Below are 27,242 nucleotides of genomic sequence, written 5' to 3'. Positions count from 1 at the left end.
AACAATTAAATGTTAAGGTAATTAGCCTTGTCATGTATTTGCAAACATTCTTCCAGTTTATCATTTTCCTTTTTAATTTTGTTTGACATTTTTTGACATACAGATGTTTTAAATTATTTATGTTGTCAATCTTATCAATCATTTCCCTTATGCTTTCTTCCTTTGGTTTTATGTAATTACACAGGAGTGTTCACTCAGTGAAAATTCATCCAGCATACATATGATTTGCATACTTTTTTTGTATGCATATTTCAATAAAATTTACCGAAAAATAAGTCAAAAGTAAAGGTCTTTGAATTGGATTACATTTCTAGCCCCTAAATATGAATATGCACATGCACACACACATATATACACATATATATTCCTTTGGTTATTTTATTCATTTTTAAAAATCCTTTAATCCATTTGGGTATGTTGTTATAAGTGAACTGAATGTATTATTCCAAACTGTCAGCTAGTTTTAGCAAAATAATGTTCCTCTGACTATGGATAGATTAATACCTTTTGCCCCCCCGAAACTCAGCATCAACATTTGCAAAATGAGTAAGATGGACTGAGCTCTTGGCTTCTGTGTCTACCTCTGATGAAGTTACATAAATGTTAAATAATAATCAATAGTTATTTAAAACCATTAAGGGGGGGGACACCGAATCTAAATATACCAACCAGGCACTTCATTTAACAAGTCCAGGCAGATATGAATAACCAACCTATTAATGGCAACAGTGTTCATACAAGCAAAGTTCAACATATTTAAAAAAAAAAAAAAAGATGATGAAAATGAAGTAGAAAAGCTGTTTCTTCCAGACTTGTAAATAGTCCGGAGAAGAAATTACCAGAAGCAGCAAATCTAGCCATATCTGGAGCTGAGCGCCCTCGTCCACCTTCTGTAATGGGAGATCCATTTGGCCCCATTGTTCCTGCACATCCATATAACCCTCTATCACCCCCTGATATTGATCTTGGTAGCTTTGCAGACATTGACCTAGTTAGGTACAGACTCAAAATTGAATTACCATTTTCCTGCTCATAGACGTCAATTATCATTTGCCCCTGAGCTCTTCAGGAATTGACATGTTCAGTGAGTAAATTTTGGTATTGAAGATTTTTTTTTTTTAAAGGATTTTAATACCAGAAACTGGTCCTAATTGGGTTAGCATAGGAACAAACAAAAGGTAATTCTATTCATTATTACTGAACCACCATTCTTTCTAATGGTTCTCATGGTCTCCTCTTTGGAGAAGCATATGTTGCCATCACCTAGCCTAGCAACTATATTCTAAAATCTTTAGCTCCTGCTGTCACTGTCATGACCCCCTACTGCCAACTAGAGTAGGAAATTCATGGAGGCACCTATGTTTCCTCACGATTATGAGGACCACCACCCACCACAGTAACCTGCGGTACTCTCTTAATTCTTTGGTCTTTAGAACATAGGGTTTCATGAAATCAGAATATATCCCCTGTGATTCAACATCCAAGTGCTCCTGGAATTCTGGATACTAATGTTCATTAAAGGCTCATAACAGCTATTAACATTATTGACAAGACAACCCATGTTCATTGATTGCTAAGGGCAGGGGTCAGTAATGAGTTGTACTTTGTATTTACTATCGGGAACAGACTGCCATTATCAATTAATATTTGTTTTCTATCTCTTTAATCTCAGGACATTTGCCTGGGGCACTTGGGTGGCTCAGTTGGTTAAGTGCCAACTCTTGATTTCAGTTCAGGTCATGATCTCAAGGTCATGAGACTGAGCCCCATGTCCTGGCTCTGTGCTCAGCAAGGAGTCCGCTTGAGATTCACTCTCTCTGTCACTCCTCCTACTTGAGCTCTCTCTCTCAAATAAATAAAATAATCTTCAAAAAAAATTCTAGGGGTGCCTGGGTGGCTCAGTGGGTTAAAGCCTCTGCCTTTGGCTCAGGTCATGATCCCAGAGTCCTGGGATAGAGCCCCACGTTGGGCTCTCTGCTCGGCGGGGAGCCTGCTTCCTCCCCCCCCGCCCCCCACTGCCTGCCTCTCTGCCTACTTGTGTCTGTCAAATAAATAAATAAAATCCTAAAAAAAAAATTCTAGTATGCCTGGTTTGTACATCTGCTGTACCTCATTCTGAGTAAGGGAAGTCAGGAGTGAAAAAATGAAAACTGCCTTCCACCTTAATACTGACCATTCAAACACAGTCATGCCATTTTGACTGTGCTACACTCCAGATATCTTATAATGAATTTTATTTTCTACTAAATCAAGGCCTGATTTACTCCAAGGCTAAATCTTTTCCAGGAGCACAGAAACCTGTCTTGTTTCCTAAAAACTGTAACAGTATCTATCACACATTCATTAGAAAACAAGAGTATTTAAAATCTATTAATTTTTGAATAGGTAATACATTCATATAGCACAACTTTCAAAAGATATAAAAGGATATAGAGTAAAAACTTAGTTTTCCTCCTGTTTTCTCTTAGCCACCCAAATATCCTCCTCAGAAGGAATAACTATTATTGGTTTTTTTCTTTATCTTTCCAGGAATAATAATCATATGCATACACACATATATTTCACACAAATGGTGGTATATGCTAGATACAGTTTTATATCTTTTCTTCAATTAACAAAATATCCTTGATACAGTTATTTAATGAAGAAAGATATATTAGGGCAACCTGGGTGGCTCAGTCAGTTAAGTGTCAGCCTTTGGCTCAGGTCATGATCCCAGGGTCCTGGGACTGAGCCTCCCATCGAGCTCTCTGCTCAGCGGGGAACCTGCTTCTCCCTCTCCCCTCCCACTGCTTGTGTTCCCTCTATCACTGTGTCTCTCTCTGTCAAATAAATAAATAAAATATAAATAAATAAATAAATAAAACTGTGAGTGCTAAAAGCTACATGTAGAAAGCACCTACCAAAATTAAGCAGACCCAAAGGAGTTGACTCATGCTGTGGTCATCTGAACCTCTGGATTCAGTTATGGGTCAGAACTAAGGACAGGCAAGTGAGGCACTCTTCTCAGGAACAAAATTTAAAGGGATGTGAAAAAAAGAAAAACCTGTCATTTTAAAAAAAACAAACAAACAGTATTTTAAAACACAGTTTTTAAAAATCAAAATTAATGTAAAAAAATCCATGATAAAAAAAAATATTGACTTTTAAAATAAAAATAGGACCTGGGGCGCCTGGGTGGCTCAGTGGGTTAAGCCTCTGCCTTCAGCTCAGGTCATGATCCCAGGGTCCTGGGATCGAGCCCCACATTGGGCTCTCTACTTGGCAGGGAGCCTGCTTCCTCCTCTCTCTCTGCCTGCTTCTCTGCCTACTTGTGATCTCTGTCTGCCAAATAAATAAATAAATAAATCTTTAAAAAATAAAAAAAAAAGTAAAAATAGGATCCTACTGTGCACTTGCATCACCTACCTCACTTGCCCCCCTTTAATTCTAGCTCTGAGACACCTTGGTTATGAGAGCAGTTAAATTCTATAAATTTTTTCTTTTCCCATCCAGGTAAATTTTAGGTCTGTCATTTCCAACTGAGAGAGCTCTAACTACTACACCACTTCACAATATCATCACAGCAATGCATGATTTAATGCATGTATAGCACTTAGCAAGAACTTGATGCACATATAAATGCTGGTTGTTTAGGGTGCGGTTATTCTCACTGAAATGTCACCACCCCTCCCCTACAACTTTGAAATACTCCAAACTCCCAAACAAATTTTTGCAGATCTCTTCAAAATTATAAAAACAGTCCTATCTACATGAGTCCTGGGGAACAACCCCAGGTGTCGGGCTCTGAATCCCCCACAACATGGGTTCCCAGGGCAAGCTGCCCACTAGCTGCTCCCAGCAGATGATCAAGTATGGCAGGGAAACAAAGGCAGGCTCATTCCTCACTAGTGACTTTGGCTTGAGGACGCCTCATTGGCCTTGCTTGAAATGTTTAGAACTGCTCTGCATTCTAAGCCTCTTCCCAGCCTCCGCTCCTTCCTTTCCTCTTTCCTTCACAGGTGTCAGAAGGATGTTGTGACCTGAAGTTCTCTCACTTCTTCTATTCTCTCTCTCTCCATTTATCCCCAAAGGCATTTTCCCCAAGAAATTTCATGTACTTCTAATCCTGTCTTCACATCTGCTTCTTGAAGGACCTGAACTAACACAGGTCATCATCATCTTTTCATTCCTGTGTGCACATCTCTCCCTAAATGACTCAGACCATGTAGAACTACCAGCCTGTTAAAAAATACAGACACAGACACAGAGAAAGACACAGACACACAGACACACACACAGAACCCAAGACCAAAACTTCTTGGGCAGCAAGTCGGTCTTACAGACTCGGCAGTATTACTTAGGGGAAGCTGGGCTGTGGTGAAAATCACCAGAACCACAAGCACTTGCAGACAGGCAAGAAGCTCAGTCATGGACAACAGCTCCTCCTCTTCTTCCCCTTCCCTACCTTTTTTTTTTTTTTTTGGCCATCATTTATTTATTTAAAACTAGTTAAGAAATAGAAAGATCCCAGTATTTTCTCGCTTCATTTTCTGAAACAACTACATTCTTTTTTTTTTTTTTAAAGATTTTATTTATTCATTAGACAAACAGAGATCACAAGTAGGCAAAGAGGCAGGCAGAGAGAGAGGGGGAAGCAGGCTCCCTGCTGAGCAGAGAGCCCGACGTGGGCCTCGATCCCAGGACCCTGGGATCATGACCCGAGCCGAAGGCAGAGGCTTTAATCCACTGAGCCACCCAGGCGCCCCTACCAGGCATTTTTTAAGATGTAACTCAGTCATAAGAGATATCCAGTGACTCCTAATCCACCACAATGAGAGAAAGTATTCAGGTCACAATACACAAGGCCCATGCCATGCCAGAAATCTTGGTAAGCCAAAACCAGTAAGCCAAAAAGCCTCCTTCTCAAAGTGGTGCAGGCATGGGGGACTATGATATTTTTCTGATATTGCCTTTGTTCCAAGGTCATGATGACATCATGGCAATTATGGCTACTGTTTCAATACTGGTTAATTTTTCTAGGTACTGGGAATCTCTCTCCCACAACCATCAACACTACTGCGCTAGAAATTGGTAACAGTTACTGCTTCTGGAGGAATTCTAGATGACTGGCAAGCCATAAGGGAAAAAAAAAATATTTGTATATCCTTTACTAAAACTGAAACCATACAATCGCATTACCCACTTAACAAACAAACAAAATATAAAAGAAAACAGACTGTTTTGAATTTTCAATGGTCTTACCAGAATCAATCAAAGCTCATAATTCACCTAATTAGGGAAGATACTTATCTTAGCTTGTTCAAGCTGCTATAACAAAAATACCACAGATGGGTGTCTTAAACAATAAACATTTCTCACAGTTCTGGAGACTGGAAAGTCCAAGACACAGGCACTGGCAAATTCAGTTTCTGGCAAGGACCTGCTTCATGGATAATCTTCTTCCCACTGTGTATTCACATGGTAGAAGACGCTAAGGAACTCTAGGATGGGGTGCTTGGGTGGCTCAGTCGGTTAAGCCTCTGCCTTCGGCTCATGTCATGATCCCAGGGTCCTGGGACTGAGCCCTGCATTAGGCTCTCTGCTCTAGGAAGCCTGCTTCTCTCCCTCTCCCTCTGCCTCTCCACCACCACTGCCCTTCCCCCCCCACTCGTGTTTTTTCTCTCTTATTTCTCCGAAATGAATTAAATATTAGATAAATAAATTTTTTTTTTAAAAAAGGAACTCTAGAGTATCTTTTATAAAGGCACTAATTCTATTCATGATGGCTCTACCCTCATGACCTATTATTTCCCAAGGCCCCACCATCAAATACCATCACATCGGGAGTTAGGATTCAACATAAGAAATTTGAATGTCACAAACATTCAATCTCCAGCGATACTATTCTTCACAACACTTTTACAATGATCTTAGTTATACCACCCGCCTCAAGAACACCTGGACTTCTCTCCTTCACATCCCTGAATCCTAATAATGTCATCCATTCCTCCATCAAGAACATGGTATTTCAATACAACTATGAAATCTATGTCATAATACTTTCTTCCACAAGGCTAAGACTGGTAATTCCCTAACTGGCCTCAACCAACCTGTATTCACTTTCCAGCAAAATGGGACAAGGTCAAAATTTTCCATAGATCTCGAAAGACAGTGACTCTTTGGCACTTCAGGAGTTAACTTTAAATTCCAATAAATTGAATACAAAATCACATATATGTGCACTTATTGTTTTTTCTAGTGTGACAATCTGTAACTTTAATCAAATTGTCCACATAGTTAGTTGATAACCAAAAACCTTAGGAACCGTGTAGCAGATGTTTTGGTGTCAGGCATAGATTTACTCAGCATTTACTGTTCCCATATTTCCTGTGGGGAAAAAATCAGTGACTGAAAGACGATCCTGTATGAGGGCCTTCCCAATGGCATGAGTGTGCTGGACCCCTGAAGGACAGATGGAGAATGCTGGGGAGTTAATACCCCAGGCACAGCCTCCAGCCATCACCAGATGGGAGTCGGTAGATAAACACCCAGCTCCTCATCCTCAGATGGGACAACTCCAAGACTAACTCTATATAATCTACCAGGATCTCCCACTGGGATTGATCCATTATCCGCAGGGTCATTCTGCTCATCAACATACCTTCTGTTGGCTTTTTTCCATGGTTGTCTCACTTCCCTATTTCCTCTCTTGTGTTTCCTGAAATCATATTCTAAATAAAAACTTGCACTCACATCCATACCTCGGGGTCAGCCCAAGTCAAACCACTACTCTACTGGTTCCAATATAGATCATCTGTTCTGGCTGTCACTTGGTTCATCTATACTCTAACCAACCAATAAAATCAGAATGCTTGCTAAATGGGTCAAGTTCTATATTCCTCTTTGAAAACCAGCTATGTTTCACTGATTCCCCCCTGTAATGATTACATTAGACCCTCATCAACAAAAAACATCCTGGAATGCAAGGATTTCATTAGACAAGGAAAAGCTTTATTGCCATGCAGCTTGCAAACCAGGGAAATGAAAACTTTTGGCTGCAAACTGAAAGTACACTCCAAAGGGGAAGGATTAGGCTCAGGGTTAAATGGGCAAAAATTGCAAGTTCTGTGCCCTTTATGGGGACTGGCCAGACTTAAGCCCCAAACTGCAAGTATCATGAGTGGAGTAGCAAGGAGGATAGAGTTCACCATTTCTGGTAGCATTTTCAGGATGTGGCAGGCATTTGAGAGCATGACAGGATGTGTTGCAGAGGTCTTTTTGCAAATTTTGCTGAATTTTGTGCAAGCTTCCCACCTTAGGTTGTGCTGACTAGTTTTGTTCCACGTGGTCATTCAACCTGTTTAAAAATTTTGTCTATCTGTTGTATTGTCTAATTATTGGGGTCTTTTGTTCTAACCCGACTTTGTATTTAACCTCATTACATTCCATATCATACTAGAGGTAGCTGATGGAGAAAATACAATATTCTTCCTAATATCTTAGGCTTCTGTGTCCAGCACCACACCACATATGATCATCTCAACAGATGCAGAAAAAGCATTTGACAAAATTCAACACCCTTTCATGATAAAAACTCTCCACAAAACTGGGGATAGAAGGAAACATCCTCATCTGATAAAGAACATCTATGAAAAACTCAGAGTTAACATTATATTTAATGGTAACAGACTGATTATTTTCCCCCTAGCCATCAGAAACAAGAGAATTATTTCCACTCACAAATTCTGTTGTACTAGAGGTTCTAGCCATGATAATTAGAGAAGAAAAAGGAGTAGTGCCTAGATTGTAAAGGAAGCAGTGAAACTATCTCTATTTCCAGATGACATGATCTTGTATATATGAAATCCTAAGGAATCCACTAAACAAACAAACAAACAAAAGACAGCAACTGCTACAACTAATAAATGAGTTCAACAATGTTGCAGAATATAACCAACATACGAAAATCAGTTGTATTTCTATATACTAGCATTTTTGACCTTTAGACAACATTCCTTTTTTTTTTTTTTAAAGATTTTACTTATTTATTTGAGAGAGAGGGAGATCACAAGTAGGCAGAGAGGCAGGCAGAGAGAGAGGAGGAAACAGGCTCCCCGCTGAGCAGAGAGCCCGAGCCCGATGCGGGGCTCGATTCCAGGACTCCGGGATCATGACCCGAGCTGAAGGCAGAGGCCTTAACCCACTGAGCCACCCAGGTGCCCCTAGACAACATTTCTGAGCCATTGGTTCCTCAGTCAGAAAATGAAATTAAGAAATCAATTCTATTTATAACAACATCAAATATAATAAATTTAACAAAGAAACTTAACACTTTCATCACCCTGAGAACTATAAACATTGTAGAAAGAAATTAAAGACCTAAATAAATGGAAGGACACCCCATGTTTATGGGCCAGAAGACTTAGTAATAAGATGGCAACATTTCCCAAATTGATTTACAGTTTCAATGTCATCCTTGTCAGAATTCCAGCTAGTTTTTTAGAAGAAAATGAGAAGCTGAATTTTTAAAATGCATAAGGAAATGCAAGGAACCTAGAATATCCAACCCAATCTTGAATAAAAGAACAAAGTTAGAAGACTCAGACTTCCTGATTTCAAAATTTATTAGAGCTATAGTATATAAGATAATATGATACTGGCATAGATATGCCTATATTAGAAAAAAATTTAAAAAGATAGACTTATAGATCAATGGATTAGAAAAGAGCCCAGAAATAAACCTTTACATTTTATGGTCAATTGATTTATTTTTATTTTTTCAAGATTTTATTTATTTATTTGACAGAGAGAGAGAGAGCACAAGCAGGGGGAGCAGCAGAGGGAGAGGGACGAGCAGACTCCCAGCTGAGCAAGGAGCCTGACATGGGGCTTGATCCCAGGATCCTGGCGTCATGACCTGAGCTGAAGGCAGACAACTGACTGAGCCACCCAGGCACCCATGGTCAATTGCTTTTCAACAAGGGTGCCAAAGAAATTATATGAGGGATAAACTGACTTTTCAATAAATGGTGTTAACACACTGGATATCCATATGCAAAAGAATGAGGTTGGCTCACAAACCTAAGTGAAAGAGTTAACGCTTAAAACCCTTAGAAGAAAACACAGGAGTAAATCTTAATGAGCTTGGATTAGGCATCGGCTTCTAAAACACAGCACCATAAACACAGGGAGAAAAGAAAATCCTCAGCAGCCCTTTGGGGCCTGAGGGGAAAATGAAAAGGGTGTGAAAAGGAGCTGACCTAGGGCAACAGGAGGCCAAATGTTTATTTCCTCATTCTGTTGGAGATTATAATCTGTTTTGGTTTATTTGTTTTTCAACTTGACTTGAGACCCTTCTTCTTGCTGCCTTTACTGGGTTCTCCACCTTGATAGAGTAACTGGAGTCTTAGGACCCCTCGAAGAAGGCAGCCCCCGGAATCTGCAGGCATGTCTCTTGGCAGATGGCTTTTTGCAGTTCTGCAGACCAAACCTAATTACCCATTTTGAATTGTCATCTGAGTTTCTATTTGAGTTGCCAATGTTTGTCCATTTGATTCTTCTCCTGTCCATTAAGCAATTTTAGTGCATGAAAGAGCATCGAAAAGAATGTCAGGAAACCAGCAGCCGTTTGTTGAGAGCCATATGGGATATCCTGGCACTAGTCACCAGAAGTCCATTTCTTTCCTTAATCAAGCAAGTAGGAAATATATACTATTGCAATAAAAAACTCAAAAAAGATATGGCCTAACACATCTGCAGAACAGTCTGCAAAATTCCTATCATGTTAATAGAGGCCAGCATACGCACGGAATGCAATTCTATTTGGTCAAGAAGGAATGTACTTAATCTCTATCAGAAATTACAGAAAATTAAAATACCGTGAATTGGAGCTAATACTTTTTGAATAAATAATTTTTAAATTAAATATGTTTAAACATTCTTTCCTCAGTTTTCTTAAGTTTCTACAAAGGGTCAAATTCCACCCTAACTCCCAGCCCTACACAGCATCTCTTGTCAAATCTGAGGGCGAGGGTCTCACTCAAAAACACAACAGAAATTAATCTCCTTTCAGTGATACTCCCTATTATTTCCCTCTTGTTTAGCAATAGCAACAGAAGGGAAATCAAATAAATCAATCAGCTAAAGTTTATTTTTACATGCATAAAGTGTTCATAAAAGTGAAATCATAATGTTCAGTGACAAGAATGCTTTTCAATGATGGAGCTTCTTCAATCTTTTAAGTGCTTTTGAATCAGGAATGAGTAACGGACTTTTTAAACATATAAAAGTAGGGGCAGGTAAGATTAAGATTACCTTGATAGCAAGTAACCATCTATACAATAGCAAAATTCTTCCTCTATTGAAAATTTACAAGTTTCCTAGTCCTTTAGAGCTTGAGTTTTGAATCGGGATATGTTCACACTACTAGTGATCTGAAATTAGAAACATCCAATGTACCTGTGAAAGTCTGTCCTAGACAGGGAGTCACCTGGTGGCCCAAAGAATACCGTTTCCTCGCCCACTGCCACTGCCCCTGGGGACCCCCTCAATTTCATCCTCATCCTCTTCTTCACCACTGATTAGCAGAATGCATGGCTGATAAAGGTTCTGCTCCCCAATTTTTTTAAAAGATGATTTCTTTACTGTTTAGGTTTTTTAATGTTAATCTCTACCCTCAAGATTAAGAATCACACATTCTGACTGAGCCAGCAAGTCACCCCTTCTGTTCCCCAATTTAAATGTGTGTATGGGGGAGTATGGTTCTATACCATGAAACAATTCTCCAACCCCAGCAAGTGTCCTACAATTCAACCTAATTCTGACTCGCTCTACCCAGAGACTGCATCAGATTCCATAGGTTGAGGGCTCTGTTCTACACTCCTCCCCCACCTTATCATCTATGCTTCTGACCAACTAGCTATAGATTGGGGGTTCCAATAACTTCCTCCTTGGGCTTAATTTACTAGCGTGGACCTCGGACACCAGGTTTTGAGTCCAGGTTGTCATCTGTGCTTCTGACTGGACAGCTATAGACCAGAGGTTCCCACAATTTCCTCTTTGGGTTCGATTAATTTGCTAGAGCTGCTCACAGAACTCAGGAAACCCATGTATCCAATCAAGTAGGAGTATATTACAAAAGATATTAAAGGATAGAGATCAATAGGCAGATGAAGAGATACAGAGGGCGAGGGCACAAACAAAGGGGTCCTTGTGGAACTAGGGGCCCGGCATGGTGGCACATGGAAGTGTTCTGGTTCACCAACAAAGAAGCTCTCTGATCCTACCTTTTGGATTTTTATGAAGGTCATTACATAGGCATGACTGACTGAATCACTGGCCACTAGTGATTGAGTCAACACCCAGCTCCTCTCCCCTCCCCAAAAATCAGAGGGTGGGACTGAAAACTCCACCCCTCTATTTCAGGTTAGTTCTCTTGGCAACCAACCCCCTAAAGTTAGGGAATTTCCCAAAATTATCTCATTAACGAACCTAGTGGTGATGGAAAGGGGTTGGTTATGTATAACAAAACATCCATTTCATCTTTATGGCTCTGCAGCATTTTCGTGAACTGAAGAGACCAAATATTATAACAAAAGAAGTTCCCATTGCTCTTATTGCTCTAGAAATTCCAAGAGTTTTGGCAGCTACGGGCCAGGAACTATATGTGAAGATCAAATATATACGAGAAATATTTCTCGTATATATTTTGTCATTCAGATGAACAAAATACATATTTTTTAAAGCTTTTATTCATTTGACAGAGAGAGGGAGAGAGAGAGTATGCACAAGCAGGGAGAGCAGCAGGCAGGAGAGGGAGAAGCAGGGTTCCAATGCAATGTGGGGCTTGATCTTAGAACTGTGGGATCATGACCTGGGCTTAACTCCTTAACTGACTGAGCTACCTAGGTGCCCCTAAAATATCTTTTTTTCCCAAATGACCAAATACGTATATATGTATATATGTATGTGTGTGTATATATATATCACACATCTTATAAATCACAATATCACAGCTGATACCTTCCCAAACTTATTAGTAAGGTTGCCAAAGTTATCTGGGATCTGTGGTCCAAGATTTCTTTCTTGTTGATTCAGCACACCTGCTACTCACTCACTCACTCAACTTTAACCAGGGTCCTTTATTCCAATTTTCCACTGTATCCCCACCAGCATCTATCCATGCTAGATCATTGAATAATCTACCAATTCTCCCCTCACTCCCTTCTCCCTAAAACTATAAACAATATTAGTCCCGTACCCTAAATATATACAACTTGCCCTCAAACACTCTGTGCTCCATTGTTCCTGGGAAAAGAATAAGGTTTAGCAAAGAAGTCTTGGCTCCCAATCTCTGTCTGATGGGCAGAAGTTGCTTTACTGGAGTGCAGAGCTGGCCTTGTGAATGCAAGTCCCTAAAGAAACATTCTTATGAAGGACATTTCATCATGTTGTCAGGAAGACCATAGGCTATAGGTGTTTGTCTGCTTCCTTGGGAAATATACATTTACAGCATGGCTGCTATGAGATTTGCAACTGATACAAAAAACAAACTAATTCCTCAAAGGAGTGTAATCTAGGTTTCAAAATCTGGCTCTCCAGCCAGGTCGTCTCTCTTTCTGGCATCTTCACTTGGATGTCCTCCAGGTGCCAAAAACCTAACATTTATACTCCACTAAACCTGCTTGTCCTCTATTCCCTATTTAGTTAATAGCACCCTTATCCACTGATTGCCCAAACCTAGAAACCTGAGCTGGCTTTGTTTCCTGTTCCTCACAGTCCACGTCCAACTGGGCTCAAATCCTCCTAGTCCTGTCTCTAAAATGTCTACGATTCCTTCACCACAACTGGAGTTCAGACCCCATCAGTTTTTATTGTAACTATGACAATAACTGTCATATCAATTGTCATGTCAATGATCTCCTCCCTTGTTTCTTCCTACTCTCTTCAGATCTAGCTTTGAACTGCCTCTAGAATTTCTTTCCAAAACAAAGACAGAACTATGAAAAGCCCTCTTTATTTTTTTTATTGTGTTATGTTAGGCAACATAAAATACATCATTAGTTTTTGAAGCAGTGTTCCAAGATTCACTGTTTATGTACAACACCCAGTGCTCCACGCAATACATACCCTCCTTTATACCCACCACCGGCTCACCCATCCCCCTACCCCTCTCCTCTCTAAAACCCTGTTTGTTTCTCAGAGTCCACAGTCTCTCATGGTTCGTCTCCCCCCTCCAACTTCCCCGATTCACTTTTCCTTTCCTTCTCCTAATGTCCTCCATGTTATTCCTTATGTTCCACAAGTAAGTGAAACCATATGATAATTGACTCTTTCTGCTTGACTTATTTCACTCAGCATAATCTCCTCCAGTCCTGTCCATGTTGATGCAAAAGTTGCGTATTCATCCTTTCTGATGGCTGAGTACTATTAAAAGGTCCTCTTTAAAACACAACAAAATAACAACCACCACCAACACACACACACACCTACCTCTTGGATGGCTCTTCCTGCTAAATCAAAAAAAACTAACTTCAAAAGAAGAGAGATTACTGCCTACTCGGTGTTACACTCAAGCAACTGGTTAGTACATCTCAGGCTTCTGCCAGCAGGAATTCCGCAAGTCTCACACGTGAGCACTTCTGTAAGGCCCGGGAGGAGACAACCTGAATACGGCTATTCTTCTATTAGTCTTCATCCTCAGGTGTCCTAGAAAAATCTACAGTCAGCCCCTCCTGACCACTCAGAGTAACATGTGAAGATGACTGGCAGCCAAAGAGAAATAGAGAAGTCCATTTTCTCAAGTTCAAGTGGGGACTCTTGCTATAGAAAAAGTCCATGGGCTTTCTGTCTAATCTCAGACTTCCAAAGACCAGAGAAAAATTCTGTTTCAAATTGTGGTAGCTCCCCCTAATCACGTTTCTAATGAGCACCTGACTTTTCCCCATTTTTCTAATTGGTCTCTTGTCATTGTACTAGTTTAATAGTTTTAGCTTGAATTAAGTTGTTGAGGCATTCTAAGTATTTTCCTATTCAAATACTAGAATAATAACCTATTTTTTTAATTAAAGATTTTATTTATTTATTTGACAGAGAGAGAGACACAGGGAGAGAGGGAACACAACAGGGGGAGTGGGAGAGGGAGAAGCAGGTTTCCCATTGAGCAGGGAGCCCGATGTGGGGCTTGATCCCAGGACCCTGGAATCATGACCTGATCTGAAGGCAGATGCTTAGTGACTGACCTAATATTTAGGTGCCCCTAAATATTAGAAAAGTAGTTTAGAATGCCAATTATTTCCTTACTGATTATAATTCCCCACTGAAGTTTCAGGATTTGGGTTCAAATTCTGAAAGAACACTTCTCCCCAAATCTAAAGTAATTCAGTCACCAAATATATTTTGAGCCCATATTTAGCACCAAGCACTAAACTAAGTGTTGGGACTAAAATAGTTCAGAAGAAACAGACATGTTCCCTGTGCTCATGGAGCCTACAGCTGCATGAGCGGGATAGGTATCAACCAATCAATCACATAATTTACACATTTAAGTATACAATCGTTAACTATGGCAGGTGCTCTAAAGAGGCAGTGCTTGGTACTTTGGGAAACTATTTTTCTGGAGTTTCATTTAATCAGGGGGTCTTTTTAGGAGGAGACACTTAACTCTAAAATGGGAATGATGACTAGGAGCTACCTGATAGGTCAGATGTTCTGGTCACAGTGATAGTATCGCAGAGTGGCTACAGCTATGGGAGGGGTCTAGGAAGGGTAGGGATAAGGAGATGAGCTTGGAGAAGGAAGGAAGTAAGATCTAAAATCTTCATAGTTGAGAAATATTATCTCTAAAAAAAGGAAGTATTATCTTTATCATAAATACAACTGAAGTCCTTGTAGAGCTTACCTTTATGGGGATGAAATGTTAAGGTCTAATCGAAGAAAGAGGGACTTACCTGAAGTCTATCTCTGACTCCTGAAACACCTTGCTAACACGTTCATGCCTCCATGACTCTAGTTTCTTTATCTCAGTAATCAGTGTACCTCAAAGCGTGTCATCTCAAGTTTTGTAGTGATATTTTAAGGAACAATGAGTCATAATTGCTGAGTTCTTTGAACTCCTTGGATGAAAGATGTTATATGGTCTATAAATGTAAAGCATTGCTATTATCTATCAGACAGAAAGCTGTCTCCAGCCGAAAAGAAACCGGCAAAATACAAAGTCTGAGTCTCCGTCCACTTCTGTCAGAGTTAAATATATAATCTGGGTATAAATTAAATAGGGTTAATGCTGGGTAAGCTCAGCATCTTTGATCTAAAATGCCCAGAGCACTGTGCAAACATTAAGTCATCTGTTCTCAAAATGCCCCATGTACGTGTCATAAACACCAGCCATTAGACTTCTTCCTAGGATTATGATAGAGTTTACAAAGTTTAATTTTTTCCCAAAGGTCACTAGCAAAGTTAGTGTAAAATCCCAGAAAGAGGATATAAGCTCCTGATTTATTCTGCCAGTCCTACTTATTTTTACCCAAACAAGCAAACAAACACCTCAAAGCCAAAATATAAACTACAGAACATGGAGATCAAGGAAGAGCTTAAATAAAACAAGCAACATATTTTTATTCTTAGGTAAATATTGTATCTCTTTCTTATCTTTAGTACAGGACAAATTTAGTACTTGGTGGATTGTTTTGGCATAGAAAAAGTAGAGAAAAGGGACTGAAGATGACGACACTTTAAGGGACTTTTGGCAAGAGATGAAAAGAGATAGGGATGGGGCGCCTGGGTGGCTCAGTCGGTTAAGCATCTGCCTTCAGCTCAGGTCATGATCCCAGGGTCCTGGGATCAAGTCCTGCATCGGGCTCCCTGCTCAGTGGGAAGCCTGCTTCTCCCTCTCCTCCTTTCCAGTGCTTTCTCTCTCTCACTCTCTCTTTCAAATAAATAAATAAAATCTTAAAAAAAAAAAAAAAAAGAAAAGAGACAGGGATGAGAGGAAAATGTGTAAGTTCACCCTTTTCCTTCCCTTTCCCATTAAATCTTTAATATTATTGGTACAAAACAACTAACAGGGGAATTGTGAGGGAGAGGCAAACAATGCTCAGATCTAGTTTATCTAGTGTCTTTTTTTAAATTTAAAGATTTTATTTATTTATTTGACTGAGATCATAAGTAGGCAGAGAGGCAGGCAGAGAGGCAGACAGGGAGGGGGAAGCAGGCTCCCTGATGAGCAGAGAGCCCAATGTGGGGCTGGATCCCAGGACCCTGAGACCACGACGACCTGAGTGGAAGGCAGAGGCTTTCACCCGCTGAGCCACCCATGTACCCCTATCCAGGGTCTTTAAAAATATTTTCATTTCTTTTAAAATCAGAAGAAATAATGCCATAATCCAGGCTGGATTAAACGTCTTTATACCAGCAGAGTTGTAAAAGATAATTTTATTTTTATTTTTTAAATTCTTTTTTATATTAAGTTTTTATTTAAATTCTAGTTAATATATATGGTAAAATTGGTTTCAGGTGTAGAAAAGACAATTTTAATGATCTTTTGTGGTGGGAGGGACCCACAAAGACAAAAATGAAAAAGCACACCTAGGGCCTCTGATGGTCAGAATGTGGCCCTGGAAACTTGGATATTTTGAGGAAAACCTGCTGAGGAAATCCTTGACAAGGATTTATTTACTCCACCTGGACAGTAGAGAATCTTGCAGAAGCAACTAAATAGAATGTTTTTCAAGTGATTGAACAAACTGACCGGAGCAAGCTAAATGAAAACCCCTGGGGGGCTATCAACACAGGAAGACGTGGTTTGATTTCTTCATACAGCCCGCCATCTACAGAGCACAGGAATGTTGTTTTATTTAAAAGGACTAATGAAGATTTGAGAATGATGAGCCTCCTCTGAACATTTATAATGATTAGTATCCTCTCATGCTGATTTCTGATCCAAATTTATATTAACTGTGTCATTTGGGAACTTAATCCCAAAAATTATTTTTAAAGTCTTCCTGTATTGGTTGTGCCCCTGGACCCTGGCAGAAGCTAATACAAACCGTCTCTCAAGGAAAATACTTAAAAGCCTCAAATACTTCACACAGAGAAAGTTCCACAAAATGCACTTGTAATTAAAAAATAATCATAAAACATGAGGGGCACCTGGGTGGCTCAGTGGGTTGGGGCCTCTGCCTTCGGCTCAGGCCATGATCTCAGGGTCCTGGAATCGAGACCCGCATCGGGCTCTCTGCTCCGTGGAGAGCCTGCTTTCTCCTCTCTCTCTGCCTGCCTCTCTGCCTACTTGTGATCTCTGTCTGTCAAATAAATAAACAAAATCTTAAAAAAAAAAATCATAAAACAGAAAAAGGAAACCTAATGTTAAGAACCTGTATAAACGACAAAACACAAAACATGAAGGGTGCCTGGGTCGCTTTGTTGACTGAATGACTAATTATTGGTTTCAGCTCAGGTCATGATCTCAGGGTCCTGGGATCAAGTCCTAGGGGAACTCTGCACAAAGCCAGAAGTGAGCTTGGAATTCTGCCTCCACCTCTGCCCCTCCCCTGGCTCGCATACCACTCACTCACTCACTCACTCACTCTCTCAGTCACTCACTCTCTCAAATAAATAAATCTTGAAAACACACACACACACAAATAAGACACCCAAAGACTTCAAATCACATAAATTATTGCACACATAAATATATTAATTGCATTAAATATGTTTAAAGAAATATAAGAGGGGTTCCTGGGTGGCTCAGTGGGTTAAGCCCCTGCCTTTGGCTCAGGTCATGATCTCAGGGTCCTGGGATACAGCCTGGCACCAGGCTCTCTGCTCAGCAGGGAGCCTGCTTCCCGCCTCTCTCTCTCTCTCTCTCTCTCTCTCTCTGCCTGCCTCTCTGCCTACTTGTGATCTCTCTCTCCCTGTCAAATAAATAAATAAAATCTTGAAAAAAAAAGAAATATAAGAAATATTTGGGGAAAATACTTGGACGTATGAGTACAGAATAAGAAACCAAAGACACAATAAATATTAAATATCTATAAGTGAAAAATATATTTGAAATTAAAGCCCATTTGGAGAACTGAATAGTAAATTCAACACAACAGAAGACCAAAGTTGTTAAATGGAAAATAAAACTGAACATATTACTTGGGATTTAGCTCAGAATATCAAATACATGAAAATGATAAAGGATAAGATGTGAAGGATCAAATAAGGAATTGTAGCATATATCTACTTGGCATCTTGGAGCGCACATCTTAGAGAGTATGAAAAAAGCAATATTCTACAGGAATCTGAATATTGAGTTTTTTCCAGAATTCAGAGATGACAGGAATTCTCTCCAGTTCAGGAAATCCCTGGCAAACAGAAACAAAGGTTACTTTAAAGAGATCATCAGTAAAGGAATTTATAAAAGTCATACTTCTGGGAGAAGGAAAATCATCCCAGAAATGGTGTGATATGCAAGAAGAATTGGTGAAAAAGAATGTAAATAAATCTAGTTAAACATTGGCTATATTTAAAAAAAGACAATGTATAATTTACAAGATGTACAAAACAAAACCACTGGATTACAAATATAAACTAGGAGAGGAATTTGATAGGAAATAAACCAGTCTAAAATCCTTGTATTACCCAGGAGAAGAGCAGACATGTTAATTCTCCTCAGATTTTAACATTTCAATATGCGTGGGGAACTTTCACCTCAATTGAGGACAGATTTTTGCATAAAGATGGGAGAATTAAAAACACAAATTTGTGTGGAGCCTAAATAAGTAAATAAATAAAATCTTGAGAAAGAAAAGAAAGCTGGCTCAATTCTAAGCCAGCAGGGGTCTAAGTGAACCTTCAGAGAGTTTCAGGGTGATAGCATCAGGCGTATCTGAGAACGGGATGAGGGGAACCAAAACAGGGCGATTGGTTCAAAGTTAGTTTAAGAAAAAGTTAAAAACTGAGATTCCCACCTTTGCCCTTTCTGCTAGCTGGCCTAAGACTGGGTGAGTAAAAATGGGTCTTTGGACAGGGGGTATCAGGGGGTATCAAACAGATATACTAAACTGTAGTTATATATGAAAGTTGATGCCCTCTGTGCTACTCCAGTCGTCCTTCCAGAAAGCAGGCCCAGGGGTGCCTGGCGGGCTCAGTGAGTAGGGCATGCGACTCTGGATCTCAGAGTTGTGAGTTGAAGCCTCACGTAGAGCCTGGAGCCAACTTTCATTAAAAAAGAAAAAAAGGGGGTGCCTGGGTGGCTCAGTGGGTTAAAGCTTCTGCCTTTGGCTCAGGTCATGATCCCAGGGTCCTGGGATAGAGCCCCGCATCGTGGTCTCTGCTCAGCAGGGAGCCTGCTTCCCCCCTTCTCTATGCCTGCCTCTCTGCCTACTTGTGATCTCTGTCTGTCAAATAAATAAATACAATCTTAAAAAAAAAATGTTAAAAAAAAAAAGAAGAAAAGAAAAAAAGCTGGCCCACCATGTGTTTACACTTAAGTGCTAGATAACACGTTTGTTTGTTTCTAAAAGTAGGGGTGCCTGGGCAGCTCAGGCAGTTAAGTGTCTGACTTTGGCTCAGGTCATAATCTCAGAGTCCTAGGATCAAGCCCAGCAAAAGGCTCCCTGCTCAGCAAGGAGTCTGTTTCTCCCTCTTCTTCTGCCCCCCAACCACTCGTGCACGCTCATGACCTCTCTCACTCTCTCAAATAAAATCTCTAAAAAGAAAAGCAATTTTACTGGTGATCCCCTGTGATTGACCCAGTCACCAGCAAGCCCAGAACTTTCAATATGCTTCTTTTTTTCAGCCCAATTATAACCTTTGAGCAGAAAACAACGAATTAGCAGAAATCGGAGGAATGCAAATAGTATGAAGTGACAGAGACGAAAACAAAGAAACAATCAGAACAAATAGAGACTGTTCTTGGATAAAAAAGTTAAAAGGCCATCAGTAAAATCTTCAGCTTTGGCCTGTATAAACTATTCATTGTTTTTTAAGATTTTATTTTATTTTTTTTTAAGATTTTATTTATTTGACAGAGAGAGATCACAAGTAGGTAGAGAGGCAGGCAGAGAGAGGGGGAAGCAGGCTCCCCACTAAGCAGAGAGCCAGGTGCTTGGCTTAATCCCAGGACCCTGAGATCATGACCTGAGCCACCTAGGCACCCCTAAGATTTTATTTTTAAGTAATTTCTACACTCAATGTGGGGACTGAACCCACAACCCTGAGATCAAGAGTCACCAACTCCACTGACTGAGCCAGCCAGGCACCCCTAAACTTATCACTTTTGTGTATTCATTCTGGAATCACATTATTAGCGATAAAGGATAATTGGAAGAAAGGGAGACAGGGACAAAGTGCCACCCCCACAACCAAGACGAAGCCACCCTTAAAAGATTTTTATGCCACCCTGGAAGGTGCCCTTCACCCTACTCCATGTGATAGATAGATGACAAAAACCTGATTGCATGACAGGTGCAGGAAGGGTTAGATTAAAACAGCCCTCCAACAAACCCATAAAATTCCCTAGACATAGAACCCCCATGGTAACCCTCTCCAGTACCCTCCTTCTTTGGGAGCCTTGTACTATCACTTAGTAAACCATGCTTTGCTGCCCACCACTCTGTCTGGTCTACCTCTTCATTCTTCAAAGTGGCGTGACCAAGAACCGTGGGCACTGACGGAGAAAAAAATCCTATAACATTAGGAATCTAAAAAAATTCTAGGTCACTGCCTATGAGTTGATTCTAAATATTATATACACGGCATAAAACTAAAGTTTTTATAAATTCATTTGTACAGGGGTAAATAGATGACTTCGATGGTATTAACCCATGAAACCCATGCTCTTGGTATTGTAAGTAGAATACACTGAGAAACCTTCTTCTTCCCTTTCCTTACTTTTAAGTAGGCTCCATGCCCAACATGGGGCTTGAACTCATGACCCTGAGATCAAGAGTCACATGCTCTACCGACTAAGCCAGGCAGGCACCCCAGAAACTGTCGTTTCTTAAGAACAGCATTATCAATTTCCAGAAAGTATAAAAATCAGCAGCATCACCTATGAAAGAAAGTTTCCTGCTTTACATGCCTTTATACGCCAGCCTGTGAAGAGGTAAAAATCCTTTAATTTTTAAGAATTCTTAAGAATAAGTCAATCTCTGAATGTGATCATAAGATTTTAATCATCTCTTGGCGTATTAACAAATCCATTACTGCTGAGAAATCCTTGTAAGAACAAATGCTATATTAACCATTGTTGTTTGTGTCTCCAAGAGTATCACCTTCCTGACAGACCAAGAATCACCTTTCTTCCGGTTGAGAAGCTATATTATGTGGAGTGCTTGGTGCTTTACTAAGATAGGACAATTCATTTAAAGGCGGTGCACTACTGTTAGCTTGGTTTGAAAATATCAATCAATTTGCAGGATCCAGAATTAATGGGATTATTTCATTATGGCTTTCAGGAGACTTAATTTCCAAGCTAACTATAGTCACAAAGGCTTTTTAAGGTGTCATTAAAAAGTTTCAGAGATTTGCATAATTTTAGCTGCTGTTTATACGAAATAAGGTAGTCACAAACCAAAATCTAAAGATGACTCCATTTAATTTTTTTCCTTTTTTTCTCAGCTTTAATAAACCAAAATCTACCTGTAATATAATTGTATAAAGAATTACTTTCCTGAATAAGATAAATTGCTCCTTTCAAAGTTACTTAAATCTTGGAGATGATACTGTTGGAAAAATTTGTGTTCAGTAATCTAATGAAGTATAAAACATTAATTTTGTAAAATTTACATTTTTAAAAGTATATCCTAAAGAGATATATCAAGATGCAATGATTTGTTATTGTATATGTATTAAATGCTTTTTAGTAATATGTCAATATATCAATATATGAATTGAATATATTCAGTTCAACAAATACTAGAGAACCTACTAAAGTTGGTTTCCAAGAGTGACAAAGATGAATAATGTGCCTTTTTGGCCTTCCAGAAATATTGAGAGTAAGGTAAGTGATTGATGGGTATGAAATGCCTACCACAGAAGGAAGCAAAAACTAAGGATTGCAAAAAAAAAAAAAAAAAAAAAAGAAAAGAAAAGAAAAGAAAAAATACTACAAGCAAAGGGATTAAGATAAAAATCCTTTTGGATAATTTCAAAAGATTTCCTCTAGTAAGTGGTTGAGATAACCCATGAAGGTTGACTTTAATTTCTCCTCGAGGAGACACTTATAATAAATCTGTGCTGCTTTTAAGTGAGTAATAGTAGAAAAATGTTATGTAACAGTCTGAAATAGATATGAATAACTTTAATACTTTTGTCTAATTTCATGAAGTATAATGTGTTGAGTAAAAATTTAAGTTCTAAATATTTTACACCTTCAGTTATATCCAGGAGAATTTTTGTTTCCTTAATAGGAAATACCTAGCATTACTCTGGACCCTCCTTAGATCAGTCAGGATTCCATTGGAGACAAGTTAATTCAGGATTGCTGGAGTGGGGGTTCAGATACTGGTACTTTGCAAAAGTCCTCTAAGATAATTTTAATTTTTTAGAAAGATTTTATTTTTAAGTAATCTCTATACCCAAGATGGGGCTCAAACTCCCACCCAGATATCAACAGTCCGACCCTCCACTGACTGAGTCAACAAGGCACCCCTCTAGGTAATTTTAAGGTGCGGTCAGGATAGCAGACCACCAGGCTAAATTTCAGTTGAGCGACTTTGGTCTTACTAATAATCGATTTACTTTCCTTTGCTGGTCAGTAAATAATAAGAATTTTCCCAATAACACTGTTTTATTAGCTACCACTAGACTGAGTATTTCCTAGGCGCCAGGCACAGTGCCAAACATTCTTTTGTGCATTATCTTATCTAGTTTTCATAGCAAGGTGTATTTCCAAATTACTTGCCCAGTTAACTGTCCCATTCCGGGACCCAAGAACTTACCCACTGCACCACACCGCTTCTCTCCTCTAATTCACTCCTGATATGGAACTGTCGAGAACACCAAAGTCTATCAGCAGTTATAAATAAATGTTATCTGCAAAGAGCCACCGAGAATGCAAATGACACAAGAACGAGTATGGAGGATACCAGGAAGTGACACTGTAGGCTGATCAGGCGATCCAAAATCTCTAATTCCCAGGTCCTCCCAACACCTCTTCCAGCCTTCAACCACCCCTAAACCCCACTTTTAAAGCTCACTGGTCCTTGATGGCCAATTTTAGGTCGAGAATAACCTTTGAATACAACAGGTCAAAAAGCCAACCCAGGCATTTCCCAAATCCGAAGCTGCAGTCTAGGGGTTCAGTCATTCCTGGAGATGGGGAAAAGCCTTCCGGAGCCTTCCAAAGCAACCCACCGACTTAATGAAAAGGGAGGAAATGCGGGGTGGTGGGGGAGGTGGAGCGGGGGGCGGGGGGCATGGAGCGGAGGAGGCGCTGATCAGTTCGCTTTCCCCAGAGCCTTAGGTGGGAGACCCTCGCAGCAAACCGCCGAAGGTGGGACGCTTGGCTGGAAACTAACCACCCATCCCCCCCCGCATTCTCTACTACCGCGAGGGGAGAGCCGGGTGAGTGCCCGCCAGTCCAACCATATTTGCCGCCCTTCAGGATCCCAGCGCAGGCGGGCGAGTATTGTCCTGTGCCGCACCCCGGAGCAAGGGCGCGACCGCGGTGTCAGTTGTTTGGGGAGAGAGGCTGGCCCGACCCTAGTGCACAAACCCCGATTTGACTGAAGGCACTGAAGCAGGGACCCCGGCTCTTGCTTGGGGCGGAGGGCTGCCCGCTCACCCCAACGCGGAGCGCAGCGGGCGCGGGAGCTTCCTACTCCGGAGGATCCCTAGGGCAGCCCGCGCTGGTTGCCGTGGCAACCCCACGCTCCTGGCGGAGCCGGCGCGCGCCGCGGGGCTCAGTCACTACCGGAAGTGACGTGTTTCACCTGCCAAGCGAGGGTGGGGTGGGACGGGGGTGCCGAGGTGCCGCCGCCGCCAGCCAGTCGGGAGCGCGCAGGCACCGGCTGACTGAGACCCCGGGTGAGAGCCGCCTACCTTCAGTCACCGCCCACGGCCGGGCCGCCACCATGGCGCTTCTGCTGCGCTTGGTCCTCTTGTGCGGAGTCGCGGGTGAGTAGGGGGCAATTTGGTTCCTAGGGTTCCTGTTGCCGGCACCGCCCTGGGGCGCTCTCTGCCTGCGGCCACCCGGGAACAATGAGGCGTGGGGGAGGGGACGGGTGCGATTTGGGGGCGCTGCGGCAGTGGTGGCTGTGCGGGCGGTATTGCACCGGGGTGGTTTTGCGGAGCCGGGCGTGCGAGCCGGGAAGGTGGAACGGCTCGGAATGGAGCCGTGCGGGGGGGGCGTGAGATGCGGGGGCGGGGGGAGCTGGGGGTAGTAGGACCGGTCCCCGAGATAGGGGGCGGCGGTGGAGGGGCTCCCCGGGCGCGGGTGGGTGGGCGCGGCGTGCCGGGTGCGCCTGGCGTCTTTCCCAGACCATTCTTTGCTGCGGGTGCGAGCTTTGCTTTATTTGCTCTTGCCCTTTCTCTCTGTTAGCTCGTGTCGTGTCCGCGCGGGGTTACTCGATTTCAGAAGCCTAGGGCTGCGAGTTTCCAGGTGCTGAGCAGTCCAGGCGGGGAGGCTGAATTACAAACGCCATGATTAAATAGACACTGAGCTTTTCAGTGTCGCCGTGCGTCCAAGCGATCTCTAGGAAAGAGGCGCTGAAGGAACAGTAGCTTGAGCATTCTTGGTCTCGCAGAAGAAGCGAGCCCAAGCACGAGACGAGCAGTAGTCGCTTGAGCATTCTTCATCTCGTAAGAGGCGAGCCCAAGCACGAGCTGTTAACTAGACGGTAGCTCGACGAAGTAGACGGTGAAATCCAAACTAGGTTCCTGCAAAAATGCAGTCATAATTTCTGCAGTCCCGGAGCAAAGTGCAAAGAAGAAATCGTAAGCTCGGTTTGCGTTTACGATGAGTTAATTCATTTTGAAGATAAGAGGGGATGACTTCCACAGGGCAATTCCTGAAGGATTCGCCAAGTACATTTTTTGACTGCGCCTTTCTCAGGAGGGGAAAAAAGGCATTTAAAAAATGTGTGGACCATTGGAAGGCATAATGATTTGACGCTTTAAAAAACTGATCCGTTTTCATGCAGTGTTTTAACTAACTGATCTTATTTGTCAGGATAGGCATATGTCACGTTTAGAACCAAATGGTTAATTTTAAAAAATCCAACGGTGCGACCCTCAGGAGGCGCACTTTGTGTAGTCTCTGGAAGGACTTTTTTTTTTTTTTTTAAAGTGTTGGAAAGGAGCGGGTGGCCCTTTTTGTTGGGATGGCTCTCTGCTTCCTGTTGAAATGTTAATTCCATTGTTGGATGCCACATCTGTGAGCATTACTCATGGGATCAACATTCTATTAACAAGTCTAATCTTCGATATATAGCACCACCTCCACCTTTTTGATACATATCATTTAGACTTGGGTGAAATTTCCAAAGTAAAGATTCTGGAAAGGATGAAGGGTCAGTAACCAGTTTACATGGTACATTCCCACCTTTGTTTTGTCAAAGACTAAACTGAAGTTGAAGTGGGAAAAATATTTTAAGCTACATCTAGAGCAGAAAAGTGGAATAACATAAACCGTGTAGAGGATCGCCCCCCCACCCAGTGCCACCCGACACCCCGGTGATGTCCAGATAATTGTATGGATTTCATTTTTTTCTGGACACCTCACTTTGTTAGGAACAATCTCAACTGAGGATATTTTTTTTTTTTTAAATGAGATCTGAAGTGACATTTCAATTTTTTTTAAGATTTTATTTATTTATTTGACAGAGATCACAATTTGGCAGAGAGGCAGGCAGAGAGAGAGAGAGGGAAGCAGGCTCCTTGCTAAGCAGAGAGCCCGATGCGGGGCTCGATCCCGGAACACCGGGATCATGACCTGAGCCGAAGGCAGAGGCTTTAACCCACTGAGCCACCCAGGTGCCCCTCAACTGAGGATATTTTTGATACAGAGTCATTCTGCTCATAAACTGTATACTAGGATAGTGAACTTCTCATGAAAGCACTGTTGTCTTTAGCTTAACAAGACAACTATTTTTAGGTACAGTTTTCCAGCTTAGGGAACAACTCAAAAAGCTATGTAATTGATCTATGGCTTTGAGTATTTCTTCAGATAACTCTTGCCATTTTAGGCATTCATTCCTATGAATTTGATTTGAGTGGTAACATGATTGGCTTCTACATTTGGTAAAACAAAGTGGAGGAGGCTTACATATTAAAACTTGCAGTGCTATTTTTTCTCTAGATCTGTTTCCATATGGGTTGTAAAGAGTTTTGTCATATATTCTGGTTGCTAGCAGAAGTCCTTTTGATGTATTTTACTACCTGTCCAGTATCAAGTCACACTACCAGTAGCAAAAGTGGCAGTAGTAGAACAGCTGTAGCAATGGTAGTAATATTAGAGCCTTGATTGAACAGTTATTACATGCCAGGGCACTGTTAAGGGCTTGACATATACTCCATCTACCTAGCAATCCTGGAGGGTATGTATCGTAATGATCCCTGTTGCACATGTGAGGAAACTGAGGCGCAGGGTAGTTATATAACTTAATTTGCTAAGGTCACAGATTTCCTCCTTAATTCTTGCTCTTACCACTTGCTATTTTTGCCTCTAAAACAGCCATTTTCCTCTTTGATTACCTCTAATTGACCTCCTAAATTTCTATCACTGGTTATCTGTCATGCAGTAAGAACCTGCTGTTGGTTTGACTATGTGCCAAATACTGAAGACTTTCATTTTAGCCCTTTATTTTCTTAATCTTAGTTCATGCTCTCAGACACTATTACAATAACACGAGGAACCAGGGCTTAGGCGGGTGTTATAAACTCATGTGGCCCGTGTATCAGCATCATCCTCAGCATCACCTGAGGATCTTGTTAAAGTTTGGGGTGCTTCTGTTTCTCACACACTGTCAACATGAGTGAAGCTAAAAAGTATTTGTCTTCCCACCACTTGTCAGCCATTTGATGGCTGCAGGCCTCTGTCCTTTCTGTGTGCCTCAGTTGCTTTGTGTGTCAAGAATAGGGATCCTACCATCTCAGAGTCATTATGGAGCAGAGTGAAATGTTTTATCATTTTGCTTGCCTGGAGTCTTCCTTTGCATAAAAAATATGAAGATTAAATGTGAACTTTATCCCCTCCATATACCTCTCTTACTATCTACATTTTGGCCATTATACCAACCACCTAAAAAAAAGTTGCCCCTCCTCCAAGG

The 27,242-nt window shown here is 41.1% G+C and overlaps 1 protein-coding gene across 4 annotated transcripts in view; it reads left to right on the top strand.

Annotated features, from left to right (window-relative positions):
- The first annotated feature begins 23,888 nt into the window (after nucleotides 1-23,888).
- CXADR (CXADR cell adhesion molecule) overlaps nucleotides 23,889-27,242 on the top strand; it is a 61,620-nt gene continuing 58,266 nt past the window's right edge. For 2 of the 4 annotated variants that reach the window (XM_080829883.1, XM_080829882.1), the window contains exon 1: nucleotides 23,915-24,090. In XM_080829883.1, coding sequence (XP_080686009.1) covers nucleotides 24,048-24,090 — 43 coding nt within the window. In that variant the 5' untranslated portion in view covers nucleotides 23,915-24,047. Of the gene's footprint in view, nucleotides 24,091-27,242 lie in introns of all 4 variants that reach the window. The other 2 variants (XM_080829881.1, XM_080829884.1) reach the window with 2 other exon arrangements.

Source organism: Martes martes (assembly GCF_963455335.1).
Source record: "Martes martes genome assembly, chromosome: 1".
Taxonomy (NCBI): domain Eukaryota; kingdom Metazoa; phylum Chordata; class Mammalia; order Carnivora; family Mustelidae; genus Martes; species Martes martes.
The sequence above is the reverse complement of the archived record's forward strand: the minus strand, read 5'-3'. Positions and strand labels throughout refer to the sequence as shown.